Below are 25,129 nucleotides of genomic sequence, written 5' to 3'. Positions count from 1 at the left end.
TAAAAGTATAAAAGTATATTTATATAAAAATTATAATATTCTAAAAATACTGAAAAATATGTTTCAAAAACACCTCTAAAAATAATCCAAAAAAATCTATAGTAAAAGTTTTTCATATAGTTTTTGAAAAACAACTCCAAAAACAACTAATCCAAACGGACTTGTTTTTCATATTCAAAATGTTACGGTGGTGTTTTTGAAAAACAAACCCAAAAACAGATAATCCAAACGGAGCCTTTGCCTCCCATCAAAATGTCACATTTAAGTGATTTGTTTCAAAAAATTCAAGCAGGTGTGTTATACATTTTTTTGATTCGATGGTAATTTCAGTCCCTTCCGAGTTATTTCTGAGTCTTCTTAGATCCGCCCCCTCCCCTTAATATAGAATAAATTATGTTATACAATAATTATCGTTTCCGAAAAAAAAATAAAGCCATAAAAGACAGGACTCGGATTGGAAATCTCTTAGCAGTGGCAACTGGTAAACTTCAGGACACCTGTCCACTGGGCAAGAACTCCAACCTAATGGTCATTTACCATAAAACCATTACAAAAATTCAGTGTAGAACGAACAAACGTTTTGATACAATGCATGCATGTAAAATAAAATAATGATTAAAAAAATGTATCAATGACATTGCAAAATAAATTTGGCAAATAATTCACTGTCTAAACAAATCAATTTTCATCATGCATGTTTGGGTCATCTCATGAAACTTAGTATTGGGCCAATTTCAAGGCCACTTAGACCTTATGTAGCAGTATCAATTCGCTTGCTAATATTTTTCCTGGGCCTGCATCAAATAATATTTCTAACATAAATGTATCGGGCCGGGCCGTTTTGATAGATGCATTTGAATTCTAGGAAGGGTTTGACATGGATTTATTTTTTTGTTTGATCAGTCGTCCCTTATCTACTCTACACGTACTTCTACTCTTCTTATAGCCTATTCTAAGAAAGAGGGTCCAACTAAACCTACAGAAGAACTGACAGAGATTGAATCACCATCGAATCAGACAGGTGTACTACATACTCTTTTAGATTTAGAGGAAGCCACTTAAAGTAATAAGCTACATATAGTGGTAAGTAATGGGAAACAATTGCTCTGTTTGGATTGTAAATTATTTGAGATATTTTTACTGTAGCACTTTTTGTGATGTGATGTATGTGAGATAAAAAAGGTAATTGGAAAGATAAAAAGATGTGTTGGAAATTGTAATGATGATGTAAGCAAATAAATTTTGGCAAATAAGTCTCATAATTGGATAATGGGTAATTCCAGTTTAAATTACTTATCACGAGTCTAAACATGCTAATGTAGACACTGTTAATTTTAAAAAATTAATGGGTAATTCCAGTAAGTTTGAAATGGTCATAATTGGATAATGAGTATAATTGAATTAATTAATTCATATGTATTTAATACATGGTTATAAGCATATTCAATTATTTATTTATGACTCACTTGAAATTTTATCATCTTTACACTCACTAAAAATGTGTTTAAGTGCGCAATTATTTTAAATAAATATAAATAGATGACACGAGTCAACACACTACCCATTAATTAAACGGATTTAATTGGATCACTCATTTAAATCAATTCAAAATTTGTTGCAAACACAAGTCCACTTATTAATAGACAAGTTTGAGCGAATCAACATAATTGAGTTATAATTGGCATATCTACTTCCAACGCACAAACTATATTATCCAAAAAAAAAAAAAAAGTTAGGAATTTGAAGGAAACGAGTCCATTTCTAGTAGAGCGGAACGTGAACTGTCGTACGATATCTCGATGACTTTTGTCATTAAGGACCCAGAAAGCAGTTTGGAGCTTACATGGAATCGCTGGCCCTTCAAACTCCAACGGAAATTACGGCGTCGAAACATTTTCCAGTCCATGACATATTTGTCACTCTCATTCTTTAGAAACCCGAGACTTTCCGCAACCCGAGAGTTTAGCACTTGGTTTATTTATTTACTAATCACGCAGAATAAATTTCATAATATTTTGAACACTAGACAATTAAAATGACTGAACTCGTTATTACATTTGTGCATGTAATATAAATCGCTCTATAGCAAAGATGAATGAATCGGTTTAGGACAATGCTACTATTTGTTTTTCTACAAATTTAACTAATCTTGCATTAACTTCTCGGGTCCTACTTCTGCAATCCCTTAACCAAAGTCAAGAACTGGAGACGAGTCAGCGTGGATCACGATTCTCCTGCATGACTTTGATCTTCTCTGAAGACTTAAACAATGATATGTATCGTTGAATGAGAAAAATTATATATCATCTTGCGTTCCTTCCACAAGATGAGTAATAAAAAATTCTCCTTTTTTTTTTTGGAGCAAAACATAAGTTACGCGTAAAATGGTGCTTAGCGACAAGCTTTGCCCAATTCGAGACTGCAACATTCAAATCGTCATCGTCTTGTTCGCTTTGTAATTTTGTCAGGAAAAAAAATTTACGTTTCTCACGAACATATTTTTTAATTAATTTTTAATATCACATATATTAAATTGTTACTATATATATATATTATAAAAACTCTAAAAAAAAAAATAACAATCCCAAGTGGACCGGTAGTATTATTCAGAGAATCCTACGACACACCCCAATAGCAGTTTGTGAAATACTACGAGAAATGGAAAAGTACCGGTAGCGGCGACTAAAGTCTGAACGCCAGTTGTAGGCCCAAGTTCCTTAACACGGTAGCCAATACGGAACCAACCGCACATCATTCACGAATCATATACCAATAACAAAACGCTCAATCTATGTGGCCCATGCAATTAACCACCAGCCCAAAGGCCGGTGGCCACCACTTAGCTTGGTCGGGTGGGAGGTAAGGGATCAAAATGACACATTTAAGTGATGTGTTTCAAAAAATTCAGGTGAATGTGTTATGCATTCGTTTGGTCCGGTGGTGATTCAGTCTCCTTCAGATTATTCCTGAACTTCCTCAGGTCCACCCTCTTCCCTTTAGCGTAGAATAGATTAGATTATACAATAGTTGTCGTCTCCGGAAAAAAAAAAAAGAGTGGGCCGTGCAATTGCAGCCCGCAAAACTCACGATAGCTGATTAAAGGAAAAAGAAAAGAAAAAAAACCACATTCCTCCACCAACCCTCTCTCTCTATTAACGTGTATGACCCTCTCAACGTAGGAACCATTCATCTGGGGAAGATTACAGAGGCTAGGCTATAGAAGTGAGGAGTGAAATGAGATAAGTAACTGATATGGGATGGATAGACCGAAACAGCATAATAAAAGCAGCGCGGGTATACCTAAGGACTCCGTAAAAGACTCTTCCTTGTCGTCTCTGCTACCTACACACCTCCTCTAAAGAGCCGGCCGGTTTCCAATTTCTTTCACTACCTAATCTCCATATCACACTCTTCTTCAGCTATTATTCTCGACCTTCTTTTCTCCCTTTTGGATCGCATGTCACCTATCTGAAAACAAGTGTCTTGGATGAAGAAAATTCAGAAAGAGACCAAGTGGGCACCGACAATTTCAGATCTTCAGGTGCACTCGAGTTTCGATTTTTTTTCCCCAATCTCTAAGGAGATTCAATTTGAATTTGATAGCAGGCTCGTCGGTCTGATCCATATTTGATTTGGATTGGTGGAATTCTCAATAAAGATTCAATCTTTAAATCCTTTGTTTCAATCCAAATGGTCTGTTTCCATAGCACAATTTCGGTTGACCAACATATAGCTATGGCTAAATCTGTTAACTCAACCGACCCTGGCTTGAAACTGAAGCAGATCAATCAGATACACAGGAAAAAGAACTCTTCCAATCCCCAGAATCACTTGAACATTCCAGCATGCCAGCAATCTCGCTCTGCTGTCGTTGATGTGATCATCATGATTGCTGTGATTGGTGCTTGCGGAGTCTTATTGTATCCGTGTGTGAAGAGTTTAGTCCACGCTACCGCTGAATTTGTTGAAGAAGCTGCATATATCTTCACAGAGGAAATTTTCCGCGCTCCAGTGGTCTATGGATGTTTTGGGCTGAGCATTTTATTTGCTCTGTTAGCACTTGTAGCAATCACAGTCTATACGAGTAGGACATGCGGGAATCCTGGTTGTCGTGGGCTAAGGAAGGCTGCTGAATTTGATATACAATTGGAGACGGAGGACCGTGTGAAGAGTTCATCTGGGATAGCGAAATTAGGGGTGAAGAAGGGACTATTTCAGTTGCCTCGGGACCATCATAGAGAACTGGAAGCAGAGCTCAAGAAGATGGCACCGCCCAACGGGCGAGCTGTACTGGTGTTTCGAGCTAGATGTGGATGTTCTGTCGGCAGAATGGAAGTTCCTGGACCAAGAAAGTCTCGAAAGGTTAAGAAGTAGATTTGGATATGATGCATTATTTTATACAAATAAATTCGCTATACACACAGTTATAATGATGGGATGATACCATTTGTCGGTAATCTCCCGAAATTACAAAATTGCACAATAAACTTATTGGAATAAGATGCATGGATTATACTATAATGAAAATTAGGAATTGTTTATTTTCATCGCTTTACCTTTTCGTGACTTTTATCTCCTTGGATAACATGAGGTTTTGATATCATTGGTGGCTGTCGTATGCTTTATGCCTGGCAGTGCCTTCTGAACCACGGACTTTTGCCTTTCAGTAAGGTGCAATCATGATATTCTTCAGTTATCTTTTGGAAGAAGGTCCAAGAGTGGAATCTCAACTGTGATGGGTGTTCTTTGTTATCTCTCCAGGATCTAACTATATTAAAAGGGAAATTTTCCATTTCCATGTTCGAATTTACAAATGGTCTTTTATTGAGTTCCATAGTTCTTTCTTCCTTGAAATTTACTTGTATGGATACCGGTACTGAGTTTTACAATATTTTGCTTGTACTCGACCCATTTTTGTGCTACGCTTTGGCTTTCAGTATACAGTATTTGTCTTGTGACTTATCAGAATAGATGAATTGATCCCCATTCTTTTTTTGCAACCCAACCACTGAATCATTAAGATTCATTTAATAAAGCTATTGGCATTCAAAGTTTCCATCATTCCAGTCACTTCTTATTTAATGGATAGGGGAAAGTTTTACAATTTTTTTGCCTTTGCTGCATCCCATGTATCACCTGACAGAGTTCATATGCTTGAAACTTAGTTAACTTTCCAGCTTCTATCAGTCGATTTATGGAAATAGTATGCTGCTGTCTGAGATTACTTCTTCTTTGGGTTGTTAATTGGTTTAGCCTACATAAGGCATTAGGTCCAATTTTCTTAGAGGTGTCCTGGTCTCTGGTTTCCTGATAGCTAAAATTCTTCTTGTGGGTTACAATATCAATCTTAGCAGGCAATACTGTATATGAGTTTTACCAAGTTAGAACATGGAAAGCAGGGATCTCAGTGAGCAATAGCATATCATCTCGGACTCATTTATCAAATTGCAGAACTTACTTTCCACTGTTACCACCATAAGAAAAGGCTAATGCTTTAGAACCTCAACATAACTTACTTATGATGGTTGGTTGTAGAGGGATTTTGTCTTCCATAGTGAGATTATTTTACTGCTGATTGCAGTTTGCACTCCTCCTCTGGAGGAGAGCTTTTAACATTCTTATTCTGGTTGCCTACAAAGGCTGAGAAGTATGTTTATTATGAAGAGAAACCCTGCAAGTGATGACCATTCTAAATCAATACTCCTCCAGTTGCTGTACGTATGTAGGACCATAGGATATTCTCTTTGATTTCTTCATCACTTTCTAATGACTCCGATTGCTTAATCAAGTAGACATGGATGGATGCATTTGTAGCTTGGTGGATTGAAAATTAGTGTATTTGTCCTGCAACCCCTTGCTATACCCTCTGTGAATTTGACTTCCAAGTGAAAGCGAAGTCTCCTTTTGCCAAGTACTTTGCGAGTCTTAACATTTCTCTGGGTAAAAATGCTGCTAGGGATCTTCCATTCCGGTATTCAATTGACAAGTATAAAGCTTGTCCATGTGCGAGAGCAGAGCACTCAAGGATTTACTGATCCATGAATTCCATATTTTGGTCTCAGAAATGCATGTTCTCTAGGTATAAATCTCGTATTGTTTCATTAGTATTTTTTTTTAAAAAAAAATTTGCGTGATATTGGTCATTATTACTTATGCTGCTTCGCTTTTGTTGCAGAACTGCATTTCCACGAGTCTCATCTATTTTTGGCTAGTTGTCTTCTGTATAATCCTTGCATCTTTCTTTGAGAAGCAGAGAATAAGCCAATTTTTTTCAAGCCTAGAATTTGGATGCCAGCCACAGGTGCATCTACATGATTTGTTCCCAGAGCATCCAAGTCTTCTTGTGATTGCCCGCTCCATGTGTGTCTGTTTTTCCATTTTTTGGTGACAAACAACTTCGTGGTGCTCCTTCATAGAGGAGGCCGATCTCTGCTAGTTACTTTTTATATCCTGAGTTGCAATTGAATTTAATCTTTGTAGTGTGTGTAGCTGAAGTTTTTGCTCCAAATCACTTGTCGTGGGACAAAGGCAAAGTGATGTTGTAAGAATCTGAATTGGGTATCTGCCTCTTACAAGGTAAAATCAACCAATCAAAGCCTAGTGCTACCAACTCCCAAGAAGAAAAGGCAATTTGACATTTGATTACAACAGAGGTGAGATTGACCGGTGAGCAACGAAATGATAAAAGGAGTCTGGAGAAGAAAGAAGAAATACATTCAACTTCAATACCCCCCGCATTCATGTCTTCCAATTTCGGACGGAATAATAATAGTAGCAGTACCATTCACCGGGAACACACTACTCCGACTACCTAACCTCCCACCTGCGCCATATTGGAGTCTTTCTTGTTTAATAAGCAGGCAACAACGTTAGGGCGTGCCCATCATAACCAATTTGGGCTGCGAAATATGTCCCTCTCATGGGTGCCGACACGTACACGTTTTCCAAGTCTTTTTGATATCTCAAGTTGAAAGAAAGCCAGAATCCCGCATTTATTTATTGTACAGATGACCAACCCTATGTATAATTTGTATATCCCACCAAAAAAAAAAAAAAAAGGGGTCCGCGTGAATTGAACCTGAACCGAGTCAACCGACCAACCCCTAAGCCTGAAAGCCGACGCTTTTAAAATAGTAGTAGTATATGCTGTATTTAGCCGCAGCCGTCCACCAAAAAAAAAAAAAAAAAAAAAAAGAACCGGTAGAAAAAAGTAACTTAAAATTTAATTAGACTATAGATGGTATCCATATTTACAGTGCAATTTCACCAAAACAACCCTAGAGCACATTGAATGAATTTTCTTAAAAAACAAAAACAAAAAAAAAAAAAAAAAAGAAGAAAGAAAGCCTATGAGGTGCTCTGGTCTATATCCATTTCTGGTGATGATGTCCTGCTATCATCCTCCATATCTTCTGTTGAGGACCCGTCCACATCTCCCGTTGAAGCCGAATTATCATCATCGGCCTCAATTGCTCCGCCAGAGTCTTGATTGCTCCGGCGACGCGGAGCAAAGTAAATGTGAAAAACAAAAGCCGGCATCCTTCCATTCATACCGCTGCCACCTTCCTCCTCCTCCTCCTCACCATCATCCTCCGCCTCCCCATCGCTATCATCACCGCCACCTTCTCCATTGTTAATCTTCTCGTCCTGCTCCACCGGCATGCGATATCTACAAACAGGGCAAGATCCTTGAATTCCCAACCACTTATCAATGCAACCCGCATGATAGTGATGTTTACACGGCATCTGTTTGGCTTCCTCGCCGACTTCAAGCTCGGCCAAACAAATCGCACAATCCAAACCCCCTTCCGCCACTTTCACCAGCGGCATGGCTTCTATTGAAGCCTTTGATGCCGGCACGCGCCCCTCTTTTCCGAGGAGAAGTGATTCGACATCAACAGAACCTTCGATCACAGTTAAGGATCCGGTACGAGGGTTTACGATGATGGCAATTTCACGCGGTCGATCAGACGGCGCGGCGGAGGAGGAGTAGCCGATGATGAAAGGGAGTAGTATGGTTCTGGCACTCCTCCTGGCGAGCTCTTCGAGACTCGGTGGCGACGACTGATCCGCCACTCTCTCGGTTGGGGTTGACGCCATCAAGGGGAAAGTCGAAGCTGAATAGTTACAGAAACAAATACTAATAAATAAAAACAATAAGAAGAAAAGAAAATGGACAAAGTGGGGAAGTCCGGTGATATATCGAAGCTGGGGAAACGCGGACCGTGAGAAATGAGAAAAGTTGAGGAAGAGTCTAGAAGCTGGTCGAGTATCTTTGACTTGCAGCGGTCTTTAGATATACTTAGGGCTGTCAACGGGTCGGGTCCGGGCCGGAATTCATTATTCCGGATCCGGACCCGAATTACTATGCCGGATCCGGACCCGACCCGTTTATCCGACGGGTCCTTTATTCTACGTTCCGGATCCGGATCCGGCGGTCCCGGATCCGGATCCGGGTCTACCCGAACAAATTTACCAAATTTTATAATTTCTAATAAAAATGAGAAAAAAATATATTTGTAAACTAATTTCTAACTAATGCAAAGAAAAAATCAAATAAGAAATCAAATCAAATTAACTTTATTAAAATACATCACCCTAATCAAATTATATTGATAAATATATATTTTTTAAATTATTAATTCATTTATATCCGGATCCGGGTCTAATACGGGCCGGAATACTATATTCCGTATCCGACCCGTTTTTTGTTTGACAAAACGGATCCGGATCCGGATCCGGAAAACGGAATTAAATCCCTACCCATACCCGCATTAATTTCACGGATCCGGGTCTAGACCCGACCCGTTGACAGGCCTAGATATACTGCTACTAGGAGTGGTTTCTTTTTTTTCTTTTTTTTTTTTGGGGTGAGGGGCGTCAGAAAGAAGGTTTTTTTTTTTTTTTTTTTTTTTTTTTTGGGGAAATTGGCGCCTCATACATATTTATTGATTCGTACGTTGCTCAGGATGAGAAGGGTTTTTTGAGGTTAAATCAGGAAAAATAGGGGTGATGATTTTAAAGTTATCTTTCTTGAGTTAAAAATGAATAATTAGAAAAATCATATATTTGACGACAAAAAACTTTTATTAAATGGAAAAAATGAAACTTATGATTTACAGTGGAGCGCAAGTTTGCATGGAACTTATGATTTTTCTTCTTATTACTTCTATTAAATTTATGATTTTTCTTTTTTTCGATTTAGACAAATGTATTAGTTCTTCATATGCACCCGCAAGGAAATTTAAATAGCAGCTTTTGGAAATTTGCCATTGGATAATGAGAATTTCCATGATAATAATTAAATTTAAAGAAAATTGTTCGAAACGTTATTGATATTTTATTAAATAAATTTTTCATCCTTTACTTTTAAGATATTAACTTTACATCGCTTATAAATTTAAGTTTGTAAATTTTGGTTTCGACTTAGGTTTTCGACCAATTTTTAACCTAAAATCACTACTTTAACTAATTTGTAATAATTTTTATATACAAAAAAAGTTTAGATTTCACTTTTTTTAGTGACAACAATAAATATGAATTGCATCAGATCTCACTTTTTTAAGAAAGAAAAATGAACATAGTTTTGGTCACAATTTATTTTCTTAAGTGCAAAAAAATGAATATAAATTGGGTTATCTATTTAATTATAAATGGATATAATATTTTTGTTTCTAAAAAAAAAGACCATTTATGAATCATGTGATGGATTTAGGGTAAAAAAATAATATAAAAAACTTAAGTAATAATCAAATTTTACAAATTTGAATTTGTAACAGACGTTAAGTTTTGATATTTTAAAAGAAAATTATAAAAAAATTCATTGAATGACGCGGTTTGAACGATTTTCACTTAAATTTAACTATTAGTTGTATATATCAGCACTGCTTTTCTTTTTTCTTCTTTCTATGTTGGACAATTTCACTTAATTTCCAGCGTCGAAATTAAACTTTTCCTACAAATGTAGCAATCGCACTCCGAGGCAGTGGAAACTGGGAGACAGCAACGATATTCATTCCATCTCCTATTTAACAAGCAGTGAGTCGAGTGCTCCTCGAGTCACACACGACTCACCAACTCAGTTGAGTTATTGGGGTCGTCCGTTTTGGGTCTCTAATTTTCCATGAACCCCAAAGCCAAGCCCTCTTCTTAATGCTATCTTTCTTTGACTACTCGGTTTTGAGCTCCCCTGCCGCACAGCCATGGAGTCCTCTTCCTTTGTTCCCACTCGGTTCGACATCTTCGAGATTTACCGACAATATTGTGGTACCTTTGCCCCCTAACATACGTCTTCAATTGTCTTTGCTGTAATTTTGTTCTTTTCATTGTTAATTGATTGTTTATGCTTACTTGGATTATGAAAAGATTGTAATTTTACTGATGTTTTGCTCGTGTTTATTTGATGTATGCGGGCAACCGTTACTGGTGATAGTAGTATTCCTCTCTTTTATTTGTTATATTGGTTGGGCAGTTATCAAGCACTCCTAGCATAAAGAAAGGAACAATCTTGGTTGGCATAACGCTGGATTGGGTAGTAGTGCAAGATTTACGTTCCACAAGAATTTCTCTACTGTTTTCTGTCTTTGAAGAAATTTTGAAGTTTAGGGACTTATATGGCACAAGGTGCAGGAGGCATTTACTTTCAGTTTTGTTTTAAGCAAGAAAGTATGCAGAATGATAGAGTTTTAGTATGCAAGGAAAAGCTTCGCTGGCCTTTGGCTTTTAACTCTCTCATGCTTTCCTTTCTTTCAGTTTTGTTTTAGAGCAAGAAAGCGTGCAGAATTAGAGAGCTTTATTATGCAATGAAAAGCTTAGATGACCTTTCTTTTTTCACTCTCAAATGCTGTCTAGGTCATCGTTTTCTTTACATGCATCAGTCGTAGTCCTGGGTATCTCAGTGTAATGTTCATGAGTACTTGAATGTCAACTTATGTATTTACTGAATTTAAAGATCAATTGGAACATTTATGTGAATGGCGTTTCTAATTGCAGCAATCATGTCAAGGCCATATGATTCTGGGAGCGAAGGATGCTTATCGAATGAAGAATATCAGAATGGTAGATACTCAAGAAATGCGTTGACTCAACTCTTAAAGTTAGTGGATTCAAGATCACAAACAAGGTATGTGTGTGTGTGGTATGGAGGACATAAGATTCACAGTAAGACTATGAAGTTGAACTGTTTGCCTCCTTAACATTGAGATTCTGAAAATTTTTTGTGCGCCTTGTTGATTGCATCCTATAGAAGACAAACATAGTGAAAATCATTCGTTCGGTTCCAAATTTAATTCTTTGTTCATACAATTGCTACTGCTAACCTGGCTGTTTTCCAGCCTTGCAAGTGGCTTTTGGGGGCACTGGGCTTGCGCCCAGGGGGTTCACTCTGTATGGTTTAGGCACAGGAGTTTGTTCTTGTGGTAATCTTTAAATGATTCAGGCATCGATGGAAGTTGGTTTGCACTACATGATGTAGCTATAATTTGCAAACTATTGCAATAGTTTGTGCATGCAGTCAATGTATTGGCTACAATGAGGGGAAAGAAGATGTTATGTATTTATTTATTTATTTTAATTCTTTTATAACTCAACATAACTTAAAATTATTCTTGTGCACATCTCAGGTTCTCTGTTTTTGAAGAAATATACAAACTTATGATGAGGTTAGACTTGCTGGTAAGTTATTCTGTTTTTTCTTGTAACTTGAGTGAAATTGGTTTTAACATATACAAAATTTTGTTTCTTTTGGACTATAGCAAAATCTAATTGCTCAAGTATAGGTACTTATCTGATTTTGAGTGAGCTGCAGCCCTTTCCTTAGTTATAACTTGTCACTTGTGTGCTTAAATTCTCAGTGTACTTTGCTCAGTCTTCCTTTCATGCAGGCAGACTTTTCTGAGTTCTCACGGTTTTATGATTTTGTTTTCTTCATTTGCCGAGAAAATGGTCAGAAGAATATCAGTAAGTCAATTTAAATGAAATTATATCCTTAGGTAGTTTAATGCCAGTTCAGTTTTCTTAACCTCATGTGCCTTTATTGTTTATTCACCTTGCAGCTGTAAGCAGGGCTGTTATGGCCTGGAGATTAGTTTTAGCTGGTAGATTTCAACTGCTCAATCAGTGGTGCAACTTTGTTGAGGTAATAAGACTTGTTAGAAACTCCCGTTAAAGGGGATAAAAAAAGAGGATAAATCTAGGTATTCCTCCTAAACAAAGATTGTCTTATTAATTAAAGAGGATAAAAATGTCTTCTAAACATGGGTAAAGATTTTGTTTCCCAGTCGAATGATCTGCTTGATTATTTTCGCTAGTCTCTTGGCATATTAGTTCTCTTGACTATTGAAAGCACGGAATAGCCGTTCCTGCATTTCTGAGATTAACCCACCAGAAGCATCAGAACTTATTCCTGAAACAATTAATGTTTACCATGCTTCTGCATTTCTTTGGAAACTTTCAGTTTAACTAGTTTGATTCTCATCATCAGCCCCTTCTTCACTGATTGTTTCTTGTCTGGTATAGAAGCCTAAAAATCATTCGGAACATAATGAGTTTATCTTAGCAGAATCTAACGGAACGTGTTGTCCATTCTTTTATTTGCCCATTGAGAAAAGTAGATATTTAATATTTCATCCATCTCTTCCTTGCTTTTAGACGAGCATTCAGGGCTTTCCTTTTCATTGTTCTCATGACATTTCCAACTTTATCCAACATGTTAGAGGTTATATTGTTGTGATTGATTGCTAATAATCCATTTTCATCACTGCAACCCTGTTCAAGTTACTTACTGAAAGAAGAAATGACTAAAAACACTGTTAAGCTCCCCAGAGTTTGCAGAGTGGTGTTTTAATCGTCATTTATAGCTCCATGTGTTGCCAGTGCAGTTGCATTTTTGTGAAAATGATTGATTAGGGCCTTGAACATGGTCTTTACTCTGTAGTTGTCACCTTTGGGAAAGTTTAACAGCCAAATGTTAGCCATTCCTCTTTCCATGATGATATTTTCTTTTCTGTTTCATTGTAGCTGATTTCTTAACTCATGTTGTTTAGAAAAATCAGCGGCATAATATTTCTGCGGACACATGGAGGCAAGTTTTGGCCTTCAGTCGCTGTGTACAAGACAATCTTGAAGGGTATGATCCTGAAGGTATTTATAAATGATCCTTGCCAACCATTTCTTATTGTTCTCAACAACCCTGACAATAGAAAATTTCTTAATTCTGGACAGGAACTGGTGGTTCATTAGATGATCACCCGGTTTTCAAACTTGCATTTGCTTTACTGACTACATTTGTTCCCCCTTGCAGGAGCTTGGCCTGTGTTAATTGATGATTTTGTTGAGCACATGTATAGGTTTGATTCCTGATCAATCATCTACGTGTTTCCACAATTATTCGCTTTTAGATGGTTTTATCTGGATATTATGTTATCTGACCTTTTTCCCCTTAGTTTGGCTGGGAAGGGTAAGAGATTTGGGTTCCATAGTCATTCGATGCGAAGATAGGTCTATTGCATTAATAAGATATCCATACTGCTAGGTGTGGAAAAATATACATTGTTGACTTTGATATCATAGACAAAGATGCACCTTTTACAAATGGAGAGTTTGTGTTTCAATTTTAAAAAGGAAAGATTTAGTATGGGATCTTTATTTGAGTAATTTATTGTGACTGATCTGATGGCACTGAGATGCTATATTGCATCTTCAAGGCATGGAAGAATGCGTGAAAAACAGTTAATATTAGCATCATGGCTAGCATTTTGGTCTAGTTGTCTTGTGACTGAGAACACGTCATATTAGTAATGAAAAAAAGACAAACCTTGACATTTTTGACTTTCTGATGAAGTCCATTGCACATAAGCACAGTTTATCTGGGCACCTGCATGTATATCTGGATATGTAACATGGCACGGATTATATGTCTGTTGCAGGATTGGGTGTAATGATACTAGTTATTCGTTGTGCAGTTGCGGTGATTCGGATGAGCGACCATTTGATGATTCTCTTCCTGGTAGAAGACCTTTTCTATAGCCATGATCAATAATTCACATGGACGACTTGTTTGACTTTTATGGGACTCTAATCATTTGACAGGTTCGAAGAGCTTACCAGGACTGAAGAGGAAGTTGGGTGATAACTTGCAGAAAGAGCATGAATCTTTAAATGGATATGTTCACTCCAACGGAGCAAGACTTCCAAAGAGAAGGCAACTTATTTCTGCTGACATACTTTTCAACTGTGATGAGAATTGTGGGAGTGCTGCGGATGATTGCATGGAAACAGCTAAACAAAACAGTGCATTGGGTTGCACGAAGTCTCCTTGTTCTATTGAAGGCTGTTTGTCCAAGGGGTTTGCAGGACTCTTCTCTGGTCGTCCTTATTTGCAATGTAATCGGCACAGGGGAGTCTCCTAGATATCTGGACACAGTCGAGATGGTTTGTTGTTGTGCGTCTTATGTGTTATTGGTGTTGACAAGTTACAGGGGCCGCAATTGTTCTGTCACGAACGAGCGTGGCCATTTTTTATTTTAAAATACGAATTAAAATAAAATGTAATTTCGGAGTTATTCTATTATGAAATCAATAAGGCCACCGCCCGTTTGCGTTTCTGTCTTATTGGGTTAAATTGTAGTCGTCCCATCCCATGTACTAATACATTTTTAATGGAATGCTGCGTTTTAATTAATCGATGAGCGTAGTTACAATTCAAAGAAACGCTTATTTAATCAATTAAAGTTTTATTTTATTTTATAAAAATATGAATTATTTTATTAATAAAAGGAGATTAAAAGCCTAATGAATATAAACTAATTAACATCTACTTAATTTAAAAGTATAATTCAACTCTATTAATGTCTTCAATATACGTGCGTAACTGATATTATTTTTCTATTATTAAGAAGTCAAAAAACTTAGGAATACTAATTGATATATATTCACTTCCATTTTGTTAAATGCATACAATGGATCAGATTGACAATATTATGTATATAAATAGGTCCTCTTATAGTAAACAAATACAAAGTCTTCTTATATATTTGTTACATCTAAATGATGTTTATAAATAAAAAATAGACTCATATTTTACGAAAAAATATGATCTAAATGGTGTTTACAAATCAACAATAGACTCATATTTTAAGAGAAAAAAAATATGACGTGTACTTCCAATGAATTAATAATTTATAATATGAAAGGAACTTGCGTAAAGTTTTTTAAAAAAAATTAATGTCTTATTATTATCAAAATTATTAATTAACTCGTTAACCTAAGGTGGAACAGAAAAATTATTATTTAATAGAGACAATTAATTTATAGAGATTTTAGTGTATTTCAAAGTTAATGTGGTTTCATGTAAAGACTTAAAAACTCCTCTCAAGTCCCAGATGACAACGACGGAACAAAAGTTGTCTAAAAAGTAATTCATGGAGTCATACGAGGCGGTCATCTGGGAATTTCTTAGCTTAGAATTTAACAAACAGTACAAGCAAAATCTTTTTAATGCTGACATCTGAAATTCTGCCCAACTCAACATTGAGGAAGTGAAGCCAAGCCTTTGGATATTTTCCTGGCAAATTGTTCTGAGGTTTTCCTTGCGGAGATAAAGGAGTTCACTTGTTTTTAGCTTTCTGCGGATTCTCAAATGTATTGCTCCCCGTGTCAATCAGTACCTATGTTTATGCTTCATGACTCACCACTGGTACTTCGCCGCAACGAGTATGTCCTCGTACTTTTCAGCAGCGTTATCCCAACTTAGGTTTTGCAACATACCCCGTCTTTGAATCCCTTCCCAACTATTTTTGTACTCACGATATGTGAGGAAGCAATTCCCTAGCGCGTTGATCAGCTGATTTGCCTCAGCCCTTTGAAATGTCCATCCAAGCCCAGACTCATTATAAGGATTAAAAGACTGCACAGTATCTCTTAGACCCCCCACTGCATGAACAACAGGAACAGTACCATAGCACATAGCATAGAGCTGATTCAGTCCACAAGGCTCAAATCTTGACGGCATCAGCAATATGTCTGCACCTGCAGTTATCCGGTGAGCTGTCTTTACAGAAAAACCCACCCAACCTCTAATTTTGTTGCTGTACTGTCCTTCAAATTGCCTAAGCATCTGTTCAAGGTCAGGCCTACCAGTGCCCAACATGACCAGCTGCACATCCTGGCCCATCATCCAAGGAATTGCCTCAGCTATAAGATCAACCCCTTTCTGGTGATCAAGCCTTCCAATAAAACCAATCAAGGGGACATTGTCACGGACAGGCAAACCTAACTCCTTCTGCAATGCTTCTTTGCATTGGGGTTTGCCAGTCTTCAAGGTGTCTAGTGAGTAATTTGTGTAACCATCTGACTGAAGATGAACATCCAACTCAGGATTCCAATCTTTTGTATCAATCCCATTAACAACACCCGCAAGTTTCCAGTCATTCTCATTGATTATCCCATCCAGGCCCCAACCACCTTCAGATGTCTTCAACTCCCAGGCATATCCATGACTCACTGTGACAACACGATCAGCTGTCTTTATCCCTGCGGCAAATATATTGAGGTGCTCACCCCCAACAGGATCATACAACCTAAAAAGGTCCAAGTAATGTGGTGGAAGATCAACATAAGAGAAGTCATCCACAGGACCGCGACCCTGGATGCAGACATGAGAAAACACACAATAAACAAACAGAGAACACGGGCAATGGAAAAAAAAAATGTATTGCGCAAATTTTGCAGAGGAACCAAAAATTGTTTTACCGCTAAAATGATCAGCACCTTTTCAAGTATTGATGTAACAGAAAACAAAAATTTAATCAAACCATGAACCAGTGAACGGGAGCTCTCCCTCCATTCCCAACCTCATATCCGCTTCTGATATAATGTCATGTATGACAAGCACCTATATCATATATGAATTTTCAAATCACACTTTCCCCTACTCCCAAGGCTGATCATTTGACAACTATATTTGGAGACAATACCTATATGTTGTTGGATGATAAGTCTCAGGACAAACCTGGTGAGCTATGTTATGAATCACAAGAACACATCTGGCATATTTCATTATTCCGTGATCACGATAATGTGCCTTCAAATACACGGGCAGTAATGCTGTATGCCAATCATTTGCTATAAAAACCAAATTTCCATCTCCATAGCAGACCCCACCACATGGAACATGCCAAGGCACCTAAAAATAAATAAATAAATAAAGCATTTCAGTACTCCAGATAACATATAAGAATACGGGGGACATAGAAACAAGGAACATTGAAGAAATAATCATGAGTAAAATCAAGGTCTATTTCATTTCAGCCATTCTTTCCATGAATTCCACAGGACTAAGCATTTTTTTTTTCTTTCTCAAAGCTTTTTCCAGACAATTTTATCAATTCTTGCATGACAGACGGCCACCTCCATAAAAAGTCTAACCCTTATCATCCCCAACATTGACTGATGAATGACAGCTTGTAAATCTTCTCATCAGTAAGATATCGATATAAAGAGTACAATTGCATGACTGAACATGACTTGCTGTTTTAGTTCATGAAGGTTGACAAATATGTAGCCTTGTGAACGCAAGGCCAAAAGAAGTGCCAGGCCATGATGCCTCATAATGTTGTACCTCAACAGCAGCTTTGCAAAACAGAACCATGCGCTTTAAAACATCCTGGAACAACCAGCAGCACAAAAAATTAACATCTGTGAATCAGAGAATTGATGATGAAGAAACACAAACATTTACATCTGTGATTCTGATACACGTCTATATTTTACATAAATACACAAATAGGCAGAATAGGAAAATGCAATGTTGAAGCAAGGGAAGCAGCATCCAGACACACAAGCATCTGGTCACAGAAGAACACTAGGAGAAGGATAATCAGGGAGAAAAGTCACATCCTGTAGAAGATATACCATCTGGGCATAAGACTGTATTTCCACCATTGGATAGAGAATAACAATACAAAGCTTACTTGTTTAAGAAAAAAATAAAAACCTACCACACGTTTGCCCCCATATATGTCATTTCCAATATGTCGAAATGAAGGACTGTCAATGAAAACAAAATCAACACTATCAATGTAAGCTTGAAAGTATGTCACCTCCATATCCTGCATGACGTGCAACCAGGTATCAGAAATTTTAATGTCATAAATGTTTTACTTAAGATACAATAAGGGTGTACAACTTCATACCTGACCATCTACTTTATACCTTTTCCGAACCCCTGTATCTTGAGCTCCAGCATAATCGCCATACCGAGGTGCAACAACCTATAAATCCACCAAAAAAAAAATTTCGTTTTATATGTACAACTCAACTACCAAGAATCTTGCTGGATTTCTGCACTGTCCGCTAACTTACATACCATACTACAATTACCGTGAAGTGCAGAGTGACAAGTTTATGGAAGAATGAAAATTTCTCATTTCTTACACAGAATGCAATATTCCACATAGACAGCATACACGTCAAAATGAGGACCATATGCAACACTGGAAAATAAAAAAAGGAAAATAAAACTGGCGAGCTATTCAGAAGTTCAAAAATATAAAATCCTGACATCAGCTACAAATTGCTTTTGAACAGGTACTCCACCATGTGACCATCTTGTCTTTGAAAGAGTTTCTGAAACGTTACCATAACTCTATGTCCTCGCCGAGCCAAAGCCTTGGGTAAAGCTCCAGCAACATCCCCAAGCCCACCTAAGTAAATTCTTGACATATTAGTTCTCATGTTGAGTAGAATACAAGTATAAAACTAAGGCACAATCATATACAGACCTGTCTATCATTATATGCAGACATACACATGCAAGCGCCCACCACTGAGTATGGATATATGCAATGAATATGTTTCAGCTCAAACTTTAAGGCACTATCTTAATTAAAAGGAAAGAGGATATATTAAACTGCATTGAACATGATTACTAAAACTAATGTTTTTATTCCATGACAGGCCTCGAAATAACTACTGACTGGAGATATAGATGTCTAACAGTCAAGCACATCCATTTGAACAGACCCTTCAGTCAAGGAGAAGTGCATATTTGAGTACTCCAGCCTATTCTTTTTGTAGGACTATATGTTCACTATAATTTCAGCATAAACTAATAAAAAATTGTCAATAAGTTTAATATCTACTAAATGGAGATCAAAAGGAAATGGCAACATGCTTAACCTAAGACCTGAAGAAGTTAATCCCCATAAAATATTTTCCACCAGAAACTTAATGTTATCGCACTACCTGTTTTAGACCATGGTGCACATTCTAAAGCAACCAATATTATGTTCATAACATTGATGCCAGCCAATGGAGGGGCTTTTAATTTTTCACCCCCAGAATCTTCTTTATCAACATTCACCTCCGGTGCACTTGATTTTTCGAAATCTTCATGTTGCTTATCTTCCAAAGGCAACTTTACACTGGTCTCTGAGAGAAAGGATGGCAGATCAGATGGAATTGTCTCTGTTGATATACTCGCTAATTGGTTTTCCGAATCTACATCAAAGGAAGCCTTTGAACTGGAAGTTCCTACGGCAGAAGTGGCACTTCTAGACTGCTTGTTTACATGTGCAGAAGCATCTTTATAGGACTGAAAAATCTCTTTGCTAGTGTCTTTGGACTGCTCCAAGGAACTTGCACTTGAAGAAGTTTCTCTGCGCAGCAGGTTCTTTCCAGGTGCATTCACCTCATCAGTTGTCAGTACCTCATCTTCTTCAGTTCCATTGGCTGATGCAACATTAACAGTTGAAAGGGTGCTGTCATTCTCCTGGTCAATAATGCTATCTTTTATAGATGAAACTAATTTTTTACGTTCCGCAATCTGCATGAGAGAACCAAATAAAATGATGTCATCAACCTGAATTTATACAAACGATCCGATGATAAAGCCTTGAGATGATGAGTATGAGCAGAAGATCACAACATCTATCAATGAATCGGGGGCCTGACATTAAATACAGGAAGCATCAAGAAGTGAAATTGAAAGATACACGGGAATTAATTATAGTTCAAAATAGTTACCAAGCCATTATACCAAGTTCTTACATACTCCAAGCGAAAAGAAGCTGGGCAACCAAAGTAATGCACATAGATGCCAACTACTGTACAGGAGGCCCAAGTAGATTATCTAAGAGAAAGGTCACAATCTCGTCGCTTAAATGAAGTCATGGTCATCAACGAGGAGAAAGCAATGCTGATACAAACACACATATCAAAAACCGAACAGCCGAAATTGACTAGTCAGAACAGAATAAAGTACAGACTCTAATCCTTACAAACAACCTATAGGGGGGCATTCGACATATGATTCGGCAACACCAATCCCTTTTCCCTTTTCCCTTTTAAGATCATATTTTCACTTGCATACAAGCCAACGCAGAATCGAATTGCCTTCGAGGTACAAGTCAGATGGTTCTTCAAATCAATAATAGGTCATCCACGAAACGGTCGAGGAATTTTACAATTAAGCGTTGTCCTCAACTCCATTTAATAAAAAAAAAAAAAGCCTATATTTCATATTACCTACCCAGGAAAAAATTACATTTCATAAAGGGGGGAAAAACCTCAAAATCAAAATTTTTGGGCAAAACGCTCAGATGGTTGTAATGAACCTGATTAAGTAGCTCTTTCTGCATAGCCAGAACTCTCTTGCTCTTCTCGATTGTGGCTTGTAAAGCATCGTCCGATTCTTCCCCACTCTGAACTTCCCCAGAGCCACTGCCTGTGGCGTTAAAGCGCTGGAGCGTCAACTTCCTAGTCATGGTGGAGCCGCAGCATGAAGATAGGCTCGCAATACCTTCATTCAAAAGCCCACAACTTCCAAATTTGGAATCGCTGGTAAACTTCCTCGGCCTAAATGCTAGCAAAGGCAACTTGGGTCGACGATGATTTCCACTGTAGGGAATAACTGAATTGTCTAAAGCAGGGTGAATCACGAAGGGAAAGGACGCTGTCGACGACGCCATTACGGCGTTCGATGATTTGACTGTGAGAAATTAGAGTTTTTTTTTTTTTTTTTGGGGAAGGGCGGTTTAAGATTTCAAGGAAGTGAGGAGAGCAGCAGAGCAGGAAAAACTACAGAATAGTTATACCCAGTGGATGAAAAATGAACGGAATTCCGGTAGGCCCAGGCAGGGAGGGGGGGGGGGGGGACGGGGCGTTATGGGCGGCAGTCAGCTTTGTGAGTTGTGGCGCCAAAGTGAAGCGTGGGTGGGTGTAGTCAGTAGTGTTGTGAGATGGAGGTGGAAATGAAATGAAGAGAGACGAAAGCATGATTAATTAACGCCCAAGAGTCGTGGCGGTGTAGATGGATTTGGAATTTTGTAGCTGGGATCTTAAGCCACAAACTCCAAATGGTTAACCACTGTAGGTGAGGGTTCAGACCTCATCTACAACGAAAAAAATTTAAGAGTTGTGTCGTAACATTTTCTTGCTATAATTAGATCTGTATATCCACTAATTCCATACACAATCTTCTTAGCAGTAGTTACTAGTGCCATTAGTAGTAGTTACTAGTTAAGGCTGGGTCTATGAAATCCTGAATTTGTTTGGATAAAGTATTATTTAAAATAAATATTATAATATTTTTTATGGTATAATATATATATAATTAAAAAATACTTTTAATATAAACAAAATATTATTTTAAAAAATTTGGATACTAGTACTGCTGCTAGTGCTAGTCAACAACTACGAGTAGTTACTGTATTGAATGGGACTATCAATCATGCAACTTTAGAAGTGTCATTCTCTCTCTCGCGCGCTCTCTCTCTGTTGTGTTTTTATTATTGGACCATCGGTTTCCATTTTCCTTTCAAATTTTCTGCACAATTAACAGCATGGGGCAATCATGGGCCCGAAGCTAATGATCCTCTCAGGAATCGTACTACCGCTGAATTTCTGAAAAGCTGAATGACCTTTTGACTCCTTCCTAGGATATTCAATCCACCAAAACCCCTTTCTATGATCTTTTTCTGGAAGATCATCCCTACTCTTCTCGGCCTGAGTGAAAAAGATTTACTATCATCACCCACCCTTAGAAGACTCTGGGCTGCCACTCAAATTGGGCCTGGGCCGGAGGTGGAATGTAAGAGATGCCCATCCTCTTATGGTTCGTCAACATCAAGAGTTTGTGCTGCTTCTGTAACCACAAACATCCACACAGCATCACGTCCCCTGGCCTGCACCTTCTCAATTTTTGTAATCATCAATTTTCCAATCATTACAACTGAGCACAAAAAATATCAACATCCGTGCGAGTGAATGGGTAAAAGTCACGTTACAAAATGCATTACAATTTCCATCACAGATGTATAGGTCCCAACTATCATAATAGAAATGCCCATCAAGACAATGCCGACTATTACCAGCCGCTCAAGACCTAATGTCTGGTAAATGCCAGAAATCTTCAAGAAGCACAGGCAAGGAAGTATGGCGGAGGCTGTGACGCTCAGAAATGCTCCAACAAGTGACATGAGATACCCAAAAAGCGGTATGGCCAGGGACACAATGACAGTGCTAAGGACCAGGCTGGTTCGGACGAAGAGGCTATATGACCTTTTATGACTATTTAACGGCAGCCTAGTCTCAATAGCATTCACAATTGGTATTACCATCAGAGCATATTTGGCTATGGGATTGACCAACGTGGTGTATATTGCCACTCTCGAGCTAATCTTGTCGATTGGAAGGTTCAATGTTATTTGAGACATGAGTTCTGAACCGAACATCAGGTAACCCGCAATTGCCACCACTGCATACGAAATAGTGCATACAAGAAAGCATATTCCCAGAACCTGCAACAGAAGTTGAGCTAGTAACTCAGCAGATGTTGAATGACTTGCACAGGAAATTAGGTTGAATATGACATTGCATAACCTTGGAAAATTGTCTCTGATCTCTCATGGAAGTGTACAAGGTGGGAAAAACTGGATGAGCGCAGTAACAGAAGGAATAAAGGCTCGCAGCAGTAGGAATTCCGCTCCAATTTATTAGAACTCCCTTGTGATGAAATCCAATGCCATCAAACTCCCCAGCCCAGAAGATTGAACAAAGGAGTAGGAGAGAAGCTACAACTCCGCTGGCAGAAATATAAGAAAGGATGCTCATGTTGTTCAACCAAACAGTGGGCAGTATTATAAGGCCAACCATGATAACAAAGCTCTCTCTTCCTCCGATTTTAAGACCTCCAATTTCGAATTTGACATCAGGGAGTAAGTTGCATAAATTATCTCCTTCAAGAATCAAGAAACCGGTTGCCACCATATAGAGCTCAGTATTCATTACAATGGATACAAGTGCTCTTCCTTTTGCCCCAAATGCGCGCTCACCGATATCCGGGTAGCTCCTTATGCTTGGATCCATATCCATGCATCTCTGGATAAGCAAGCCAGTATAAAGAGCAGAGGATGCAATAACTAGCAGTAGCATCAAGCTGAACCATCCGCCTGATGACAAGGCATATGGTACTGAGAGTATTCCAACTCCTGAACAACAAGCACGAATTACCTAGCGATTTAACTTTGGAACCAAATTACCAGCCTATGACATAATTTCCTGAAATAAAGCAGCTTGCAACTACTTTAAACGAAGGAAAGAGAGTAAAGTGACAAATTTCACAAGCAAGTCATTCACACCAGAACGAAACCATGCAAGGCGTGACACTGAATTTTACATACAAGCGCCGTTGAATTTTGACACAAATGGTTTTTGCGTTTTGAAATTTCGGATTATGACTCCACATAACCGAGCACGGTGTTACAGGGTTACAAATTATAGCAGACAGAATTCAGAAATGAGTGGTTGAGGATAAAAGACTGAATTGTGTGATTGAAAGCAGGATGGTGAAGGATAATGGACATGCATCTGCTAAAAATATGAGTAAGCAGAATATACCGTCCGCTTTTAACATCACACTGGAAGTTTTCCAGGCGAACTCCACACATGATTACGGACCATAAATAATTTCATGAGCGTAAGCGTAACAAATCTGAAACAAAGTTGGATTCTTTAATAAAATTGAAAAACAAGGCTTTAGTGGGAAAATAAAATCAAACTACAAGGAGGAGAGAAGAGGGAGGATTGGATGATGCAGTAAGAAGTAAATAAACAGAAGAGGACTGGAAGGAAGATGAAGAAGAACCTGACCTGATAAAGCGTTGAGGCCGTTGAAACAAGTTTTATAAAAAGAGGTCTTGCCCGACGTTGAAAGGGAGTGGATAATAATGGGATCCCTGGTGAGATTGCTGCTGCTGCTGCTACTGCTAGTGCTGCCAACCAGGAGAGGAATGGTCCTGCTTGAGAAACCATTTCCTGGTTCTTCAGGGTCCATAATTTACTCACTCAGTACCACGTACCATTAATTATTTGCACCACATTACTTGCTTGCTGAGAGAGGGATGCAGGGAGGGAGAAAAACTAATAGAGAGAAGATAGAGGTCCTATGATCATGAATCTGTCTAACGCCTTTGTGGTCAGGCTCTCAAGCCTCAGGCTAATCAAATTAAATGTTTTCAACTAAAGTTTGCTGATCAGTTTGTAGGCCGCCAGTTCGGTCAATAACAAGAATGCTGAATAGACGCAACATGATAGGAACCGGGCAGGAGAGATGATTGGAAAGTTTTGTTTGTTTGCATGAAACTGAAAGAGCCCATCGGCAATTGGGCATTTGAGTTTGGTGGTCGTTGCCTTTGCAATTTGCATGGATCTCTGTATTTTTTATTTCCTTTTTTTTTAATTAAAAAAAAATTTCTCCGTGTTTTTCAGCTTCATTTTTCTTTTTGCCCTTTGTTGTCGTCTTGTTGGCGATTACGCCCCCATTTAATTTTGGTGTTATTCTCCAAAAAACACAGCAATCCAGGACTGCTGGAAAAACGAAAAGCCGCCTCCTCCTCCTCCTCCTCCGTCAAATTTTTTGGCAGCCAAAATTTTGTCCTATTCACTCCTCCTTTATCGCACCACGTGCTTGTCTATCCCAACGCCTCGCAGGATCTGCTTTCTGGTTTTAGTCTCTACTATATCAACGGCTGGCATTCGCTGCTGGAAACCTCTCCCTCTCGCCATTGTGCGGATGAGAAGTCAGAACGTGTCCTTTTTGTCCCCTTTTCATGGCTTTTACTTGTCGTGCCTG

At 38.2% G+C, this 25,129-nt stretch overlaps 4 protein-coding genes across 6 annotated transcripts; 2 read left to right on the top strand and 2 right to left on the bottom strand.

Annotated features, from left to right (window-relative positions):
- The first annotated feature begins 3,123 nt into the window (after window positions 1-3,123).
- On the top strand, window positions 3,124-4,547 carry LOC113700000 (uncharacterized). Its single transcript, XM_027220391.2, has one exon. The coding sequence runs from the start codon at window positions 3,691-3,693 to the stop codon at window positions 4,372-4,374; it is 684 nt and encodes a 227-aa protein (XP_027076192.1). The 5' UTR covers window positions 3,124-3,690; the 3' UTR covers window positions 4,375-4,547.
- A 5,339-nt stretch (window positions 4,548-9,886) lies between these two features.
- On the top strand, window positions 9,887-14,603 carry LOC140004147 (defective in cullin neddylation protein AAR3-like). Of its 2 annotated transcripts, none has more exons than XM_072057024.1 (9): window positions 9,887-10,266; window positions 10,993-11,122; window positions 11,622-11,673; window positions 11,883-11,958; window positions 12,054-12,136; window positions 13,044-13,140; window positions 13,301-13,346; window positions 13,962-14,005; window positions 14,089-14,603. In XM_072057024.1, the coding sequence occupies exons 1-9, from the start codon at window positions 10,203-10,205 to the stop codon at window positions 14,406-14,408; spliced, it is 912 nt and encodes a 303-aa protein (XP_071913125.1). In that variant the 5' UTR covers window positions 9,887-10,202; the 3' UTR covers window positions 14,409-14,603. The 2 variants fall into 2 exon arrangements, with proteins under 2 accessions (XP_071913125.1, XP_071913124.1); XM_072057023.1 differs by having other exon boundaries at window positions 9,988-10,266; window positions 13,926-14,005.
- An 838-nt stretch (window positions 14,604-15,441) lies between these two features.
- On the bottom strand, window positions 15,442-21,402 carry LOC140010343 (granule-bound starch synthase 2, chloroplastic/amyloplastic-like). Its single transcript, XM_072057020.1, has 8 exons — window positions 20,613-21,402; window positions 19,243-19,822; window positions 18,637-18,701; window positions 18,192-18,269; window positions 17,997-18,107; window positions 17,618-17,662; window positions 17,009-17,182; window positions 15,442-16,642 (listed from the first exon to the last, which is right to left on the bottom strand). The coding sequence occupies exons 1-8, from the start codon at window positions 20,964-20,966 to the stop codon at window positions 15,686-15,688; spliced, it is 2,364 nt and encodes a 787-aa protein (XP_071913121.1). The 5' UTR covers window positions 20,967-21,402; the 3' UTR covers window positions 15,442-15,685.
- An 827-nt stretch (window positions 21,403-22,229) lies between these two features.
- Window positions 22,230-24,571, bottom strand: LOC140010344 (amino acid transporter AVT1I-like). 2 transcript variants are annotated; one of them, XM_072057021.1, is made up of 3 exons: window positions 24,148-24,571; window positions 22,879-23,486; window positions 22,230-22,796 (listed from the first exon to the last, which is right to left on the bottom strand). In XM_072057021.1, exons 1-3 carry the CDS (start codon window positions 24,329-24,331, stop codon window positions 22,275-22,277), a joined length of 1,314 nt encoding a protein of 437 aa, XP_071913122.1. In that variant the 5' UTR covers window positions 24,332-24,571; the 3' UTR covers window positions 22,230-22,274. The 2 variants fall into 2 exon arrangements, with proteins under 2 accessions (XP_071913122.1, XP_071913123.1); XM_072057022.1 differs by having other exon boundaries at window positions 22,879-23,556; window positions 24,148-24,252.
- Window positions 24,572-25,129: the final 558 nt, after the last annotated feature.

Source organism: Coffea arabica, chromosome 7c, assembly GCF_036785885.1.
Source record: "Coffea arabica cultivar ET-39 chromosome 7c, Coffea Arabica ET-39 HiFi, whole genome shotgun sequence".
Classification (NCBI taxonomy): domain Eukaryota; kingdom Viridiplantae; phylum Streptophyta; class Magnoliopsida; order Gentianales; family Rubiaceae; genus Coffea; species Coffea arabica.
The sequence above is the reverse complement of the archived record's forward strand: the minus strand, read 5'-3'. Positions and strand labels throughout refer to the sequence as shown.